Source organism: Platichthys flesus, chromosome 2, assembly GCF_949316205.1.
Source record: "Platichthys flesus chromosome 2, fPlaFle2.1, whole genome shotgun sequence".
Lineage (NCBI taxonomy): Eukaryota > Metazoa > Chordata > Actinopteri > Pleuronectiformes > Pleuronectidae > Platichthys > Platichthys flesus.
Genome location: NC_084946.1, coordinates 15,598,154 through 15,615,471, shown reverse-complemented (window position 1 = coordinate 15,615,471; position 17,318 = coordinate 15,598,154). Strand labels below are relative to the sequence as shown.

The 17,318-nt window shown below is 40.7% G+C and overlaps 1 protein-coding gene across 4 annotated transcripts; it reads right to left on the bottom strand.

Moving 5' to 3' along the window:
- Nucleotides 1-1,953: 1,953 nt before the first annotated feature.
- fancd2 (FA complementation group D2) lies at nucleotides 1,954-17,150 on the bottom strand. Of its 4 annotated transcripts, XR_009923929.1 has the most exons (46): nucleotides 17,028-17,139; nucleotides 16,804-16,879; nucleotides 16,217-16,351; nucleotides 16,057-16,124; nucleotides 15,876-15,982; nucleotides 15,705-15,765; nucleotides 15,507-15,559; nucleotides 15,326-15,404; nucleotides 14,997-15,121; nucleotides 14,290-14,377; nucleotides 14,104-14,208; nucleotides 13,897-13,997; nucleotides 13,676-13,772; nucleotides 13,324-13,359; nucleotides 13,074-13,220; nucleotides 12,768-12,902; nucleotides 12,544-12,675; nucleotides 12,181-12,288; nucleotides 11,958-12,067; nucleotides 11,809-11,863; nucleotides 11,149-11,268; nucleotides 10,962-11,035; nucleotides 10,738-10,881; nucleotides 10,116-10,216; nucleotides 9,891-10,006; nucleotides 9,691-9,799; nucleotides 9,500-9,601; nucleotides 9,299-9,396; nucleotides 9,043-9,216; nucleotides 8,719-8,835; nucleotides 7,977-8,105; nucleotides 7,774-7,892; nucleotides 7,236-7,343; nucleotides 7,006-7,136; nucleotides 6,815-6,914; nucleotides 6,049-6,171; nucleotides 5,783-5,876; nucleotides 5,559-5,630; nucleotides 5,033-5,071; nucleotides 4,877-4,951; nucleotides 4,446-4,520; nucleotides 4,135-4,281; nucleotides 3,958-4,050; nucleotides 2,855-2,956; nucleotides 2,646-2,681; nucleotides 1,954-2,277 (listed from the first exon to the last, which is right to left on the bottom strand). XR_009923929.1 is itself a non-coding variant. In XM_062401031.1 (45 exons), the coding sequence occupies exons 2-44, from the start codon at nucleotides 16,877-16,879 to the stop codon at nucleotides 2,870-2,872; spliced, it is 4,365 nt and encodes a 1,454-aa protein (XP_062257015.1). In that variant the 5' UTR covers nucleotides 17,028-17,139; the 3' UTR covers nucleotides 1,954-2,277; nucleotides 2,855-2,869. The 4 variants fall into 4 exon arrangements, 3 of the variants coding, with proteins under 3 accessions (XP_062257015.1, XP_062257004.1, XP_062256995.1); XM_062401031.1 differs by lacking the exon at nucleotides 2,646-2,681; XM_062401020.1 differs by lacking the exon at nucleotides 1,954-2,277 and having other exon boundaries at nucleotides 2,583-2,681.
- Between the last annotated feature and the right edge of the window lie 168 nt (nucleotides 17,151-17,318).

Here is a 17,318-nt window from a genome sequence, read left to right as displayed (position 1 = left end):
AGGCTTTATTGAGGAGTCTAAGTAGAATTATCTTCTTTATCTTCTTGTTAAAACAATTTTTATTGATAAGATTTACAGATTCTTTCTTATTACCTGCCTTGCATTGTTTTAACTAGGACCAGCATGAACAAACGCAAAAGAACGCGTTCATTTAACACGTTCAATTTTATGAGAACGATGAACTGAACGCAACTCAGTGACACATAATGAATTTGAATGGTGAACACGTCCAACCCTTGATACGCCAACTCATCAGCCATCCCAGAAAACCCTACAGCCATTGGCCTAGAACTGTCACGTGCCCCACCCCTATCTGTTCACTGACCTTCAGGACATTTCAATACTTTCTCCTCAGGAGAGACGCTGTCTAAATCGAATGCTTTCACCATGTTGTTGCTCACACGATCATTTGTCCATATTCTGTATGTGCTTAGATCCAGAAGAAAATTATCAGGAGATGTGGCCAAGTCAGTAAGGTGTTCGGTCTTCAACAAGAAGGTTCTGGGTTTAAATCCCACTCTTTCCAATTTTCAAGGTAAACTCTTAAAATTGGCAGGATTTCTCGTATTAATTGCAAAATATATTACACTATGTAAATTTAAATTAATTAAATATAAAAACAGGAAAAAATTAAATTAAATTAAAAAAAAAAAAAACTGCGCGCAACTCCTGCGCAGTAGGCTTCTGCGCAGGATGTGCGCAATGGGCTTCTGACCTACGCAAAGCCTGTAGCCGCCACCCCACAGGAGATGATGTGCTTGTGTGTGTCTGTGGCCGCGGCGCTTCCCGTTTCTTCCCGGCACTACGCTGCCTCTGCCAGCGGCCCAAGTATTTAACATGGGCGAGGAAAGGAGGATGTGCGCAATGGGCTTCGATTTCGCAGCGCTTCTACATCCGGTGCGTCCCCGGGGTTAGAGGATGATGGAGTGACGTTAATGTATTGTTTTACATTGCATGTGTCACCGATGTCGCCTGTACCAGAGGCCCCTGTCACTGGTTATCTTGGCTCGCTGTCTGGCTGGTAACTAGCCGTCCGGACCACTCCGTGAATAAGGAGGAGGAGATGTTTCTTTACTTGGAATGCGGCCACTCTATTTCTCGGATATACAGCAGGAGCAACACTTGCATCACCTCTATATGGTCCGTCACTTCTCGTTACACACACCCTTTCGCCACAAATACCCAGGTGCACTACGTCACACACTACAAACTTTCCTTAAAGGGGCAGGCCATACCTGCAACACGACAGCTCTCGGTCTCATATACAGATGGCAAGAGAAAGCAGAGAGGGATTTTTACACACTGTCTGATAAAGATTCCGACAGTAAAGGAAAGGGGTAGTGATGGATAAGGTTTTCTTTAACAAGTTAAGTCTTTCCTTCTCACTTTCCACCTTAAAACTATGAAATGAACTGAACTATGAACTAGTTCAGAATTTAAAAGGTGAAATATGAACGTGAACTATTCATGTTTACTTGTATGAACTGAAATTTGAACTTGTTCATGAGAGGTGTGAACTTGCACAACACTGACTAGGACGCTGAAAATGTATGTTATATATGAGCTTTCCTTGTTAAACGAAAGTCAAATAAATAAGATGATCCTGTTATTTATAGGAATGTGTTAAAATAAAAATGTTTAAAACACAAAAAGTGACTCACTGAGCCTGTGAAGGATGTGTGTGTGAACACACACACATCCTTCACAGGTCACAGTGCTCTTGAAAGCACCAGACCATGGTGCTTTTAATGCCATAATGCATAATCAATAAAGACCCTCTTACAACAAAGCAATAATCTCTCCAATCCTTTAACACCCAAGGAATTGTCACGGACAACTGAGATGAACTGAGACCTTTAACACTTGTTTAAAACTACAAACTGTGGTTTCAAAGAGTTTGTCTCAAACAACAAACACAAGACTCAGATGTTCCTTTTGTTTTTTGTTACAGGACTGTTTAATATCAATGCCATGCAAACCTCGCTGCTTTTACACAGTTTAGATTTTACAGATGTGATTCATAGAAGAATGTTTACTCTGCCATAAAACTTTCTTCTATAAATCCTGAGTTTTGTGTAGGGGTGAATCATCTTCCAAGTTCTGCTCCGACATGTTTACAAATGAGCCCCGAGGACCTCAGAGTATCAAAGAGGCTGTTTTCCTTCATTTGGAGCTTACACTAATCGCTGCTGTCCCTCTTTATGGGATTTGCCGGGAACAAAGGTCTCAGTGTTGAGTCCTGGTGCTGTGCTCTTTTTTCAGTTGCTACATTTTGCCCTGTTTTGAAAACAAAAGGGCACCTGTAATTAAACACCTTATATCACACATCTGGAATATTATTTATGTCATAACACAATGAGAAAAGGGCCGGTCTACCCTGTTGAAAGAAATCTAAACATGAGATAAATAATGACATCAACATTTAAATACAACAAAAATATTATTTTTCTGTTTCTAAGCAGATGTTTAACTGTTAACTATTTTCTCAAACGTGTGTCTTATCTGCACGTCTTGTGTATTAATAGTTTAAACTTAATTTGTGTGAAATATGTTTAGTTCCAGAATTGCAACTCCAACCAAAGCTCTCTCAACATATTTATTTCATCCACCAACAGGAAACATTATAAAGCACACTTTATCCTCACCAGAAAAGGAAACATGTGGAGGTACATTTATTGTGTCTACAGAAAGAAAACAGAAACTTCCGTTATTCTGCGTCTGTCCAATGAGCAGCAGTATTCAATATATTCATGTAAGAAGTCAATAAAACAAACAAACACTCAAAACGTCAAAAGCTGATCCATAAATAGGACTCAAAGGCAAAAGTGTCAAATTGAAGTCAACAGTTATTTACACTTTGCGTTTAGTGTTACTCAGAGTCATCTGTGATATCTTCTTCAGCCACATTTCCCTCTCCATTTATCACCATGGGTTCCTCCGAGTTGCTCTCTTGGCCCTGCAGGAAAGCACATGAGAAGCATTTGGCAAACAGGCAGATTTGAAGTTGCTTCAGAGCTTGAATAAAGCAGAATCTCAGATCGTACAAGACACAGTGCCACAGGACTCACGCCATATCAAATTGTTTCTCTGCTAACCGTGTCAGCCTCTAATCATTAGCTATTTATAGAGCTCTACAAACGATCCTATCAGTCCTCCTACACTTTCCACTGACCGACATGTTTGCTTTACACTTTACAAAGTACTGACCGACCCACCAGCAGGGCAAGGAGCCTGTTTACATGTGTTATGCAATCAATTGAATTATTACTTCCACGCTCCTGCAAAACCTTTCAGCCACTAACCACACACATCAGGATTACTTGCATCTGTTAGAACTTCCACCACAGAGGTTATGTTTTCACCCCCTACACATTTTGGTGCAGATAAGATTGGGTGTATATTTTTTTTTTTATATCAACAATTTCCCAGAGAATAATTCATGGATCAGTTTATGAAACGGGTTTTATTTACTTTGCTATACTTCCTCCTTCTTTTTTATTGTCTATTAGTCCAGTTTAGTTTAGATAAATACATTTTTTTTTAAATGTCATCAAAGTCTCGATTAAACCCTTGTATGTGATAAACCCAAAAGGCCTGCAACAGAATCCAGCTATTTTCCATGACAATATCCAACCAGTATCAGTGACATATTCTAATCTATGATCTTGTATCATATTTGAAATCTGATCTGAAAAAATGAACAGTCCACTGCAAGTTTGTCTGGTTTGACTATTTATAGGTATGTGTTAAAATAAAATGTTGAAAACACTTTGCTGCTGTTCTTTCCTTGTTACTTTGCTACTGGCAACATTTCTACAACATTCCAAATTCACTGAAATGACACTGGAATAAAATGACTGCAAGTAGAAATGAAGACTCAAGACTAATCTTGAGTGGCTTCTTTTTTATTCCCCTAACTGTGTAATACCACTTTGAAATTGGTGTAATGGCAGGTACCTCATCCTCTGACATTTCCTGAGGAAGCACTGAACGCTCCTCCTCTTCATCATCATCACTTCCTTGTGACCTCTGAGAAAGAATCTCTTCACCCTGCAGGAAACAACGTATAATCAATGGAAATCTACAATGCAAAATGCACAAAGGCATATTAATACACATCCAATAGTGTTATACCTTCAGGTTGCGGTTCTTCAGGTTGCCAATCCAAAAAGCCTCCTGGCAGTTGTTGAGCGTGAGCGTGGCCTTCACTCTGTACACAAACAGCTCCAGGCTCTTCTTCAAGGCCGGCACGTGGTTGGTCAGGCTGGTATCCTGGTGAATCTGAGCACCAACACATCAGGACAAGACGGTAAGTGACTGAGCACCCGAGGATTCGATTGTGAACCGCTTCAGACTCCATCTCACACAGATATTTCGAACAGACATCTCCAACTAATAAACAAATAGAGTGGAAATGAGTCTGAAACAGTGCGATCTGTGGTCACCTTAGAGTATCCACACATGTGATGGAGCTGCCTGGTGCTGAGCTGGAACGTCTTCAGCAGACTCTGGACGTCCTCCTGAAACACCGTGCATCACACACACACATCAGCTTCTGGTTTTTACACAACACAGATCGTTTTTTTATCTGGACTTATCAAAGCTTTAGTGTGAAACCATGCCTGTGTGATAGAGGGTAGAGATTACTGTGCTGTATAAATGAGAGCACTGTCAATTACTTTACAATAAATGTATATTTGTCTAATCAATCAGAGGGATATGAATGGTCTGTTCATTGGGCCTATTACCCTGCAGTTGTAGCTTGGTTCCAAAAGTAACATCATCAGGTCCTTCAGCTTTTAAAGAACATTTTTCATTCTAAAAATAAATTCACAATGAAATATTTAACGGCTGGGGGGGAAAACTTCTCGTGTACCTTGTGCCTTTTGAAACTGTGGTCCAGCAGCGGCATTCCCAACTTCAGGAAGGACTCCAAGAAAAGGCGGCCATACTGTCAACAATATTATCATCAGTTAGTCGCAGCAGCTACAGCTACACATGGATGTGAAGTTTCAGTTCCGAGCCACCTCACCTTCAGGCACACGTTCAGCACTGGCCTTGAATCAAAGACCTGTAAGAGACGAGATTAGAGGTCAGACATTTGAGAAGATGGACTTCAAGTGTGTAAACTACATCCCTTACATTTGGCTGAAGTGCAGGAGGAAGGGCTCAGACATGCATGAATGTGGTTGACCAGAACATATTTACATTTTAAAACTATTTCACCTGTGTACAGATCAGTCAGGAGCAAAATTGTATAACAATACCTGGGTTTCAACCAGTGAGTAGAGGGTGCTAGTCACTATGCATATTTACCACACAAAGTGCAGAATTCACACTTACTCTTGAAGATGAGATTCATGAATTTGTAAATCTGACAAATGAAGTTGAGGTGAAACTGATAAAATGGCTCTTTGACTTTAGCTCTCAGTATGAATTATAAAAACAAATCAAAATAATCTTATCAGAAATAACTGACCAGTGGCTGGTTGACTGTTGGACACAGGAAATGGTTAGGATACATTTAAAGCCATATAATTACAGTAACGATGACGTACTTTAACTAGGTTGACCAGGACGTGAAAGTCTCTGACAGCCAGGTTCCATGTCAGCAGCTTCTCGCTCTGAGCCTAAGAGAAGAACATGGGTTACAGTCTAACATGAAGTATTTGGAAACAAACTTTTATGTCAAGTTACAACGTTTAATAGTAAGACTGTTTTAGTGGAGTTGTGCACAGTAGTAATGTTCTGTCAATCTGAAAACATATTGTATAATGCTGACCTCGGTGTCGTCACTGATTTTGCTCGCAGGAATCTTCCTCGCAGCTTTTTCTAGTTCTCCCATCATCACTTTGTAGAAAACTAGGAATGTTTGCCTGAGGAGGAAAAATAAGTGAAAAAGTTTGAGCATTGGAGCTGTGAGTCCGTGGTGAGGAAGGCAAATGATGGCCGACAGGAGCATATGGAGCAACAGAACTTTAATCTTAGTTACTTCCAAGTCTCTCAAAGAGAACTGAACACAAAGGAGTGATGGAGGTGAGGACCTACCTGTTGAGAGTCGGCCATGTCGGAGAGCTTTCATTCTTCGATGCATTGAGGAGCTCAGGGATTCTTTCCCCTGCTATCTCCTCCACTGCCTTCAGAACATCATCAACATTATCCAGGTAGATTCTGCAAAGACGAGAAAAGACCGTCACAAATTTGACTTTTACCCCCACAATTATAAACATATAATATCAAGCTTGACGGTAAAATAGTTTTTACTATAAATCTCCTCCATAAAGGAGAAGGAGTGGGGTTAAGGCCGGGACCATTTTGAGAGCTGAAGAGGACTGCTGAAGAATCATCCATCTAGAGAGTCACTAGAAAGTCCCTGGTCTACTTGTGTGTACCGACAGCACAGACACTTGTGGGTTGGCTTGTGCTGCTCTGCCAGATTCATGAACATTTATGAACAAACATGTTTGATATTATTGGGACAGCCCTGACGAGTCAACGAGTAGTTCAGGAGGATAATACTGGATCTATAAACTTCAAATTACCAGAGAATCTGGTAACATCTGCCGAACTTCGGACTATGGTCCAAGACCAGATTTCTCTTGCAATTGTTGGGAGGAGTTGACTCCTATAGTCTGAGCTCGGCTTTCTGAAACTACTGCCGTCATACTGTTTATACAATTTACTGAAAGTAAGACAAGCTAAACCTCCAGTGCCAATGTGTCATTCAAGCTTTAACAAAACAAATGCTTTCTATTGTTTCTGCATGACACTCTTTGTTCACTGCAAGATGATGATTTATGAAATGCAAACAGACCTTAGGAGAGTGTGAAGTGCTTCATTGAATTTGGTCCCACGCTCTTTCTCTCCGCTGGCTGTCACCCAGTCTTGGCTCAGGAAACGTTTTGCTAGGGAAGCTGGGAAGAAAGAAAGAAACAGCCAATTATCTCCACAATCCAATGGATAGATGATATGTTTTATAAAAATGAGTTAACATGCCAGACCGACCAGTTTGCTCTCTGTAGGCCGAAGGGTTCCCTCCCTTCTGAGACACAGTGGACAGAAGCTGGGAGAGACACAGAGCTGTGCTGAGACTTGGCATCGTGCTGCCGAAGTTCAGCAGGTATTCAAAGCTGTGTCTAAGCAACAGAAAAAGAGGAGGCAAAGATACATGTAATCACAGAAAAAAAACAAAGGAAACTATTGTTCTCAATATCATCGAGCAGTTTGTAACTCACTTAACAAGCTGCTCCAGGGTCAGCTCAGAACGTCCCTTGAGTCGTTCGGCCAAAACTCCCAGAGCTTTCTTCAGTAAACCTCGCTGGCCTGGCAAACTGAATCCAGACCTGACAAATATACACATGCAAGCAAATCAAATGACGGAGCATCATTTAATTACTACTTACTACATTTGCACTACTGCATATGTCATTATCATTGTAGATAATCCAAGACCCATTTCCTAATCATATCATAAGATACCCTGGTGTATATTGCTATTGCTGAAAGTAACATTCCTCTTTACATACGTGGTAATTTTTGACTTGCTGCTACTATGAGATGGTTTAACACCACTAGTTCCAGCACATCACAAATGCATAAACAACTATACTTTTCTTTCCTATTTCAAATTGTTCTCATCTAGATCTATTCTCTTTTATTCTTTCTTTGTTAACTATTTCCCATAACTGACTTTCCCATAATAAAGTATTATATGTACATACTGACACTTTAAAAAGCAAACTGCTCTAAGATGGAAGTGACAGTCCTGCTCACCAGCTGAAGGTGGTGTTCAGGACCTGCAGGAGCAGCTGGTAACACGATGACATCAGCTGCTGCTCCTGCACATCTGTGGCAGGTCCATCCACAACACCGTTGTTCTCAGAAAGCAGTGTCTGTGAAAACACAAAAATAAAAAAAATTCAGAATTGGAAGAGATGCAGCCTCTTCTCATAACTCCAGAGTTTGTGATTTCGTACCTGAAAATGGTTGTGACAGTTCTCTAAGTGTGAGCAGAGGGCCGGCAACAGCTCGACACAGCAGGCGGCGATATCTTTAGCGCTCCTCTGCTGCAGATGGGAGAAGCCCACACTTTTATCCGTCCGTGTCTAAAAGAAAACATTTTAATAGGTTTTGGGTCATTAGGTCTGTAATTAAATGCTACCGACACTGTGAGGATAGATTCAGATGGTTTAGTTGCATTTGTCTACAGCAAAGAAAACAGTATTAAATATTATTGTATGTCACTGAGTAATGACCACAAAATGTTGTATTGCAAAAGAGCAACAGGTTTTCACGATGCGGTACAAATGCCAAAGCTTCCAAACATCTGCACTATGTTGTATTACATATTTTTTGTCTTCATATATAAATACAAATTATATACTATATATACTGTATTATTTTTTATATACTGTCGAACAATAACATTACCATCATATCATCAGTACTTACCATCATCTGCCACTGCACCTTATCTACCCATTTATCTTGTGTTTCTGTTTTTATTCTTTCTACCGCAATATTTTATATTTTATATTTTATATTTTATACTTTATATTTTATATTTTATTTTTTATATTTTATATTTTATTCTATTGTATTCAAATGTACCGGCTGCTATGACGACTTAATTTCCCTTTGGGGATGAATAAAGTAATCTACCTATCTATCTATCTATCTTTATGCTCAATGTGTTTGTTGAATCACTTTTTCCCATACCTTGAAGAAAGGCATTCTCTTCACAGGGGCAGAGGTAAGACTGAACTCCACTTTGCGAAGCATATCCTCCAGCAGGAAGACCAGCTCTGCAGGACCCAGCAGGACCTCCTCTTGCACCTTAAAAACAGTACATTTAAAACTAGCAGTCACTGCCATAAAAAAACATACATTTCCCTTCAGTCCAGATTAATCGTTGTTCCTTTAAGTGATCACAGTGGATGGTTATATAGTAATTTTCCAATAATCTTATTTCTAGAAATAAACTATAAAAAGTATATAAGTGAAACTATACTCCTCTAAATAAGATGATATCTCTTTACTTACTTTGGTTTGGAGCTCAGAGTCCAACAGTGAGCGAGACAACAGGCCACACTGCAGCACACTGAGCACCTCCATGTCCAGCTCCCTGAAAAACTGTCTGTAGGACACCAGACTGACTCCTTGCCAGGTTTCCTTCTCCTTCTCCTTTTCCTTTTCCTTCTCCTTCTCTGGCTGCTCCTTTAGAACAAGCACAATCGCCTTGTTAGCTCGATAACATAACAAAGACATTACTGTGAGAACTGAAAGTCATCATTATTACCTGCTGAGTTTCATTTGCTTCAGTCGGCTCCTCGAGCAGTGAGCTGTTTTCTGAGGAACTCTTACTAGGAGCCTTCCTCTTCTTCTTTCCTGTACCATCTAAATGGCATATGAATTACACAGTGATATGAGTAACAATTATCTATTTAGAATATTTGATTCCATCAACACAAAACAGAATAAAACATCTTCTGTTTTTTACCTTTCTTTGCCTTATTACCAGGAGCAGCAGTGGGAGTAAATGTTGCTGCATCTGAGGTTTCTCCATCAAAGTTAGCAACAGGTGGAACATAGCCAGATGTTCCTGAAACACAAATCAAGAAGATATTACTTTTAAATCTTTAACACCACACGATTTTAAAGTCTCCGTGTATTAATACATCAAAAACTCACCGGCCAAAGCCCTCTCCAAAAGTGTCTGAAGGTAAGTGATATTCTGCAGACGAGTCATCACTTTCATCTTCATCTCAGTTTCTTTTAGTCTACAAAACGCATTTATGACCTGAAGCAGGGGAAAGGCATGACTTCAATCACATATCTCTTAAGTTTGAGAAGAAATAAAAAAATCACGATTGGCAAAAACATGCAGTTACCTCTCTAAACCAGTTGATGGTGAAAAAGAGTAAATTACAGAGGAACTCCCTCTCAGCCTTAGACAGGCTGTTGATTTTCTCGACTACATCCAAGCCTGTTATGACCAGAGGGCAGCCTGTGAGGCAGCAAATGTCAACACACACAAACACACGCATTATTTTACAGCCACAGGGAAGCAAAACAAACTGGTTTCTATGGGAGAAGTTTTTCTATCTGTTCCTCACCAAGCAGAGCATCAATCTCCTCTAGGTCTCCGTTATGCTGTTTCTCCTCACACAGTCTCAGGAGGCGAAAAAAAGGAGACAGACAGAGAGGAGACACTCGCCTGCACAAAATATAACAATAAATTATTACCGCTATTATTATATTGGTATAATTACCTTCATATATAAACATATATTATATACTATATATACTGTACTATTTTTATATACTGTCTAACAACAACATTATCATATCATATTATCATATCATCAGTACTTACCATCATCTGCCACTGCACCTTATCTACCCATTTATCTTGTGTTTCTGTTTTTATTGTTTCTACCGCAATATTTTATATTTTATTTTATTTTATTTTATTTTATTTTATTTTATTCTATTGTATTGTATTTTATTGTATTCAAATGTACCGGCTGCTATGACGACTTAATTTCCCTTCGGGGATGAATAAAGTAATCTATCTATCTATCTATAAACAAATCAAACATCCCATTGATAAAGGTTGAGGTTACATATTACACTATAAACTAAAATGTGTAATTGCAACTGAAGTACATCATTGATTAAATAGTTTGAGGTCACTCGGTAGAAGTGGTTGTAAATAGTGGAAGTGGGACGACTGACTTGTTTGCCCTCTTGGTTTGACTCAGCTGCTCACGGTTGTTGTGAATGTCTTTGGCCAGTAGAGGGAGCAGGTTGATTGCGATGCCTTCCTGACTCTCCTCCTCCTCCAGGTTGTACATCAGACGAGCCGGGAAAGGGAAGGAACTGAGGGAACGGAGGGATTAATGATGCAAAGGATAAATATGTACGCATGTTAATGTTGAATGCGTCAGTCCATCACTAACCCTGTTATTTCCTTCCCCAGATCCACCACAAAGTCATCCTGAAAGTCATCAAGAACACTCTTTGCGATGTTCTCCTGTTAGCAGAAAGAATATTACAGGGCCTTAGCCTTTTAACAAGCTGGATGCGGGTCAATAATTCAATTACTAAAAATTAAAAGGTGTGGAAAATGATTGTTTCGAGACCCACCTGAACCTGAGGGTCCAGGGTAGAGCTCAGGATGAGATTGGCCAGTTCATCGTAGTACAGTGCTGCAGCCTCAGGTGAGCTATCACTGCTCGACCTCACCAGCTCCAACAGGGCTGTCACCTGCACCAAATAGAACATGCATATCATTACAGACCAGGAAGCTCCAGTTATTGTCAGTCACTGGTGTGTGGGCAGATGTAACAAGATACAGGTAATGCTCCTCAAACATGGCACATGTTCATCTCATAAACAGCAGGTCCACAATGACTAAGAAAAGGATGGTTCCCTCATTACTATACTGTAAAGACTGGACTGAGGAAGTCTGAATCCACAACAAAATGTGTGTGTACTTCCTTGGTCATGTCCGTGCCTGCCACAAAGTTTCATGGAAATAGGTTTAAAGGTTTTGTGTTAAACTGCTAAAAAACAAGCAAACACACAGACAATATGGAGGCAACAAAAAACCATCAAACCAACTAATAGATCCCAAAATAAATGTTAAATATTATCTATTTGAATCAACACAGAAAAACTAAAAACTGTTTCATAAGATCTCCCTGATAAAACAAGAAACCTGGAGCCTAAGTACATCAAATATAAAGCGTTTACTGTTGACTACATGTACGAAATTGCAGCTATTACTTCATGTCTAAAATGTACCTGTCTGAATGTCTCCTGAGGTAACGGCTGATCCTTCACTTCCTTCCCTTTAGGCCTGGACATGGGCAGACAGAACAAGACACAGGGAGATAAAGTTGGAGAACGAACATAAAAACTCTGCTTTTGTCAGTAACGATGTGAGTTCTCACTTTAAGGCCCCCATGCTGCCTACGATCATGACCGCCCCGATGATGCCAATACGCTTGTACTTGGGCACCGTGCTGGAGAGCTGTTTACGGATCACGATGTGCATGTCATCCTGAGAGGGGGAGAGAAACACATGAGGGGTTCGGTCAATGGAGGAAAGTTAGAAACCCTGTTGAATTATAAGACTGAGCTGTATCTTCAGCCCATGAATGTGCGTCTGTGCACCTGGATGTGAGATCCTTGCTGCTGCTGCCCAAAAGCCAGTCTGCTCAAGAGGTGGAAGAGTCTGCGGATCTGCTGGGGTGTGAGGTTGTCCATGTAGTCCAAAATCCCCTGTGTCAAATACAAAGATCAGTTAAAGACGAAACCAAGCTCAAAGGCTAAGATACTGAGCCTCAGTGTAGCTGCTCTCAGAGACCCACTGAACTCTGGATAATCTACTGAAATTATCTTGAGGCGTTGTATGCGGAAACCCAAATGCACAGGGTAACAGCTGAGGACATTCTACGGCCCTTTCTCCGGCCAGCCCCCCCTAGTAGAAATTGAAGTGAGCAGCTTTAGTACCAGATTGTTGGATCCCCTCCTTACCTTAACAAAGACAGCATACAGAGCCATTTCCGAGGGTTTCTCTGTGACCAGACCACAGAGTAGCTCCAGAGCCATGTCCACCTCCCCACCCACACCACTGCAGACATGGGTCACTAGAGAGCCCACCACCTCCTATAAAACATGATCAGGGATACAGCAGATTCATTTACATCCAAAAACTGAGGGTTATGCTGATGCACATCGTTTAAAAAATCGAAACCAACCTGTTGGCAGTAAGAGTCAAACTCTGTGAAAGAGAGCTGGTACATGTGTCCCCCAAAAGGCACCACACACGGGTCAGGAGAGCGTAACAGACACTGAGTCAGAGCCAGGATTGAGGGGAAATACCCTCGCATGACCTAAAGTGTCATCGGTAATGAATACACATGACATTAATCATTTAATTAAAAATCATGCAACCGAAATGTTTCATATTTTGCTGTACTTCCTTGCTTTTAATGTTAATACCCGAGGAAACGGCAGTAAAAGCTCTCTGAATAGTCCTCTTGTTTGTCTGAAGACTGACCCACCTGAGAATGGTCCCTGAAGGTCTTCTGCAGCAGAGCCTCCTGGATCAGTCCGGTCCTCACTTTAGACTTCAGCACCCTTTCCGCCCCCCGTCGGCTCTGGTTGGCGTTGGTGGAGTGGAGGATGAACAGCACCAGCAGATCAATTACCTGAAAAGGAGGAGCAGGAATATTGTAGAATGATATATGCAGTCACAATCACAAACGGAGAAACACATATTAATTGATGCAAGGAAACTGAGATGATGGTCACCTTATGATTCTCTGATTCATCCACAGAATCTATTGCCTGATGAAAAGCAACACAGCAAAAAGTTAAGTGACTGAGGTGGAGATAAAAATCAGAATCATGTTTATTGCAAAGTAGATTTTCAAATACAAAGAATTTGCATTGGTGTGGGCATATAAACATTGTAAGTAGAAAAGAATAGGGAAAGATTGAGCAAATAAACAAGAATGCACTGAAAGTAAAAGGAGAAAGATAAAGGCAGGATATTAAAGTTCAATTTTAATTTGTAAAATATAAACAACTGTTCAACAAATGCCTGCTATCCTTAGAAACAGAAAAACTTCAAAACCAGAGGACTTAAAAACTAATTTCCCACCTTGAGCCAAGCCTCAGAAATAGTTTTCTGGAATCTCACTGCGGACTTAATGCCGTCCAATATCAGCGCAACACTGCTCCCAGCAGTTGAAGCCACCCTGTCACAAATACCAGACTCATTAGATAACATCATCACTAACCTACTGGTCTACTTCGACATAAGTTCAAGACAACCGGCACCGATGTCAAATCACGAATGAGCTGTCATCTGTGTTTTCTTACGCTGCTGCTCCGTCGCTCCTCGTGCGGCTCTGAGACAACTGCAGCACAGGAGGGAGAACGCACTGCTCCAGCTCCAGCTTCTTACGAAGATGATTCACTACCTACACAGCGGTGCAAACCAAATTAAAAGCATTGAAATAACAAGGTAATAGCAGTAGTCAAATTCCTACTTTGTGTTTGATATTTGACGCAATTCAGAGATCTAACCTCACATGCATCCGATACGGAGACAGAGTGCAGGATGAACTTGACGACCACAGGTAGGTCTTCCAGTTGCACGGCGGCCAGGGTGGTCATGACTGCTCCACGAACCTGAGGCAACACAAAGTAACATCCACCCGTCACTTATTAATTCACGAGAACTGAGTGTCACGGTATGAGTTAGTCTCGTACCTCAGTCAGCAGCGAGGAACTGAGGTTAAGACTAGAGAGAGCATCCAGGATGGGGACAGTCAGCTGAGTGTTCGTCTGGAGTAAGGAGCTGCACAGAGCAGTGATCAGAGCAGTTTAATCACCAGAACCCCAGAAACAGTGCAAGGAAAAAAGGCCCTGTTCAGACCTGGTATCAGGATCGGTCCTGAGACATCCAACCAAAGGGACAGCATTGAGTAGATGCATTTGAACCTGACATAAAAATGCATCCTGAATGTGTCTCCTGTTACAAGTTGTGATCGGATCTCACTTCCGTGCTTTAAATGCAAATAATCACATTCATCATTTGTGTTCGCAAAGACCAGTTTATGTGCTTTTTAGAGCTGTGTCCAATGTCACTGTGTTTGTGTGTGTGTGAGAGACACAAAGAGGAGTCAGTAGGGGCTCCATGAATATCATGCAGTTGTGCTGTGAGGAAAGGGCTTTCCAGTTTAACCTAAGTATCAATCATTAAGTGGTGATAACACAAGAATCAACGTATGGTCACAGAGAAAATTTTGTAGAAGTTTGCTTCACTGTGAGACTGCAGCCGGACAGAGGACGTCAGCCCATTAGAAAGTGTTGTTTGTTTTCACATCTCAGGACGAGTGATTGGACAACTCGTGATAGATCTTAATATCAGGTCTGAACAGTGTAACAGGTCGGTGGAGGAGCTTTACTGAACATACTTGAGCTCCCTGGCTATGTCATTGTGCTGGGAATCTTCAAGTATCTCTGGCAGGCTGGTGATGATGTCTCGTTGAACGTCCACCGGTGCAACTGACACCAGCTCCATGAGCTTAGCTGCCAACTCCTGCAAAATACAGTGACAGGACATAAAGACGGCAGAAGCAAACAAGCACCTCCCCACCTGGACATTAGTGATGACCGATATGAAGAAGAAATATATGATAACAGAATGAAAAGAAAAGATCAGCAAAAATACAAACGCCTTTAAAACCTGAATGGTTATGACAACTGAACATACAATATGACCTATCATCACAGGGATGACTACCTTGCTGTCAACGACTCTGTCGAGCCATTTGAGCTGGTTAATAATGATGCGTGGAACACTGACTCCTGCGTCTCCAGTGCTGCGAGGAACAGAACAAGATAACATTAGAAAATAAGACATTGGAGAAAAATTTGTCAAAATGGTGCAAATGCTGTTAAAGGAACTCATATCAAATACTGACCCATCCAACATAAATTCAGGGAGTTTCTCAAGCAAGGTGTTAATGGTGGAAGTCTGCATGAGAGACAAGTGTAGATTGAGAAGTTGTGTGCAAGAATCATTAAATCAAGACATTATGTTTTACGGTGTGATCCTTTGTCTTTTATCCTTTCTGGATAAGTGATCCAGTTTTTGGCACATTCCATGAAAAATATTGTACCTGCAGAATGTCAATCCCCAACACCATGCGTAGGAGACTTTCCTGGAATGAGCTGACTGAACTACAACACAGGGGGAGAACATGTCAGACGGTTACACCATAAAAACTCCTGATATAAGCGTAGTCTAGGCTGTAGCCTGAAGTATCATTGAGCTTCTGTGGAATGGTTACCTGCCATCTCCATCTGACAACTGTGGAACACATGGAAGGAGGCAATTCCTGAAATTGTCAGGGTCCTCAATGTGAGACTCTAATCCTGTGATGAATTCCTGTATGATCTGAGAAGAAACATAATAGTCTCAGATTAAATGCCCACATTATCTGCGTGTATCGGGATGATGTGGATACTTACTCCGGGGTAATTAGGATTCTTCCTTAGTTGCTGTTCAATCCTTTTTTGGAAAACTACTTGGTCGACAGCTAGAGATTAAAGAGATAAGATCAGAGAAAAATCATTTGGCGAAAACCTGATTCATTTTGAATGGGCTTCTCTGTTTTGAAAGCGTGTTTACCAATCTCGTTGGATGTGGCACCGCGCTTCACGGTGACACCCGCCTCTCTCAAAAATTTGGTAAATACGCTTTGATTTGTATCGACTGGAACAGATTCTTTAGGAGGGCGACCAGTGGTTCGACTCTTCTTTGCCTCTACAGAGAGAAAAGATTAGACAGACAGACAGACAGACAGACAGACAGACAGACATACAGAAAGTTGTAGTTTAATGTGCTTTAATGATCATAAAATGATTGTTAAAAAATGTAATACGAGTTAAAAGACTAAATATACAAAAAAACAGCTTACTATATGTAATAGAATAGATCAATAACAAAATTAAGTAAAAAAATAAACACAACTAATAATAGATATAACAAACCCTTGAGAAAAAGAGGAAGGCTTCTCATAAAGTGAATGTATAATCTCTCTCTCTCTCTCTCTCTCTCTCTCTCTCTCTCTCTCTCTCTCTCTCTCTCTCTCTCTCTCTCTCTCTCTCTCTCTCTCTCTTTCTATTTACAGCTGGATACAGTGAGATGTACTTCTGATGCTTCGAACTTCAACAGAGACGTTATTGTCTGTTATGATGGAACTAGCAGTAACTTACTAGTAATACTATTAGTAGTAGTATTGGCTCCTTCCACCACTTTATCCACGGAGGAGCGTCGTTTTTTCCGCATCATCTGGAAATTAAAACGTAATAAACTTGCTTGCTATAACAAATATGCTAATGATTTGTAATTAGCTTAACTTGATCGTTTCTCCCACTACGTCACCACAATAAACACATTAAAGTGAAGGTGTAAAGCGGTGACACGACATATTCCATACCTCACGTTATTGTTACGTTATCCAGATATAATGTTGTCAGCTGTCACATTCATTCAGAATGATTCAAAGTGTCACGTACTGTTCAGAAGTTTCCTCCACAGAGACACCAGTTACAAAACAAACTTCCGCGCCAATGAGCTGAAAACGTCATCAACGTGCGACGGGGTCCTCTCCCGGTGACGTTGCAAACGAAGAAAAAATCATCCTCTACGTTATTGAATAAGCCAGCACGAAATAATGTACATACTTATTTAAAAGTGAATGTCATAAATATGTCTGTGATATTAAGAA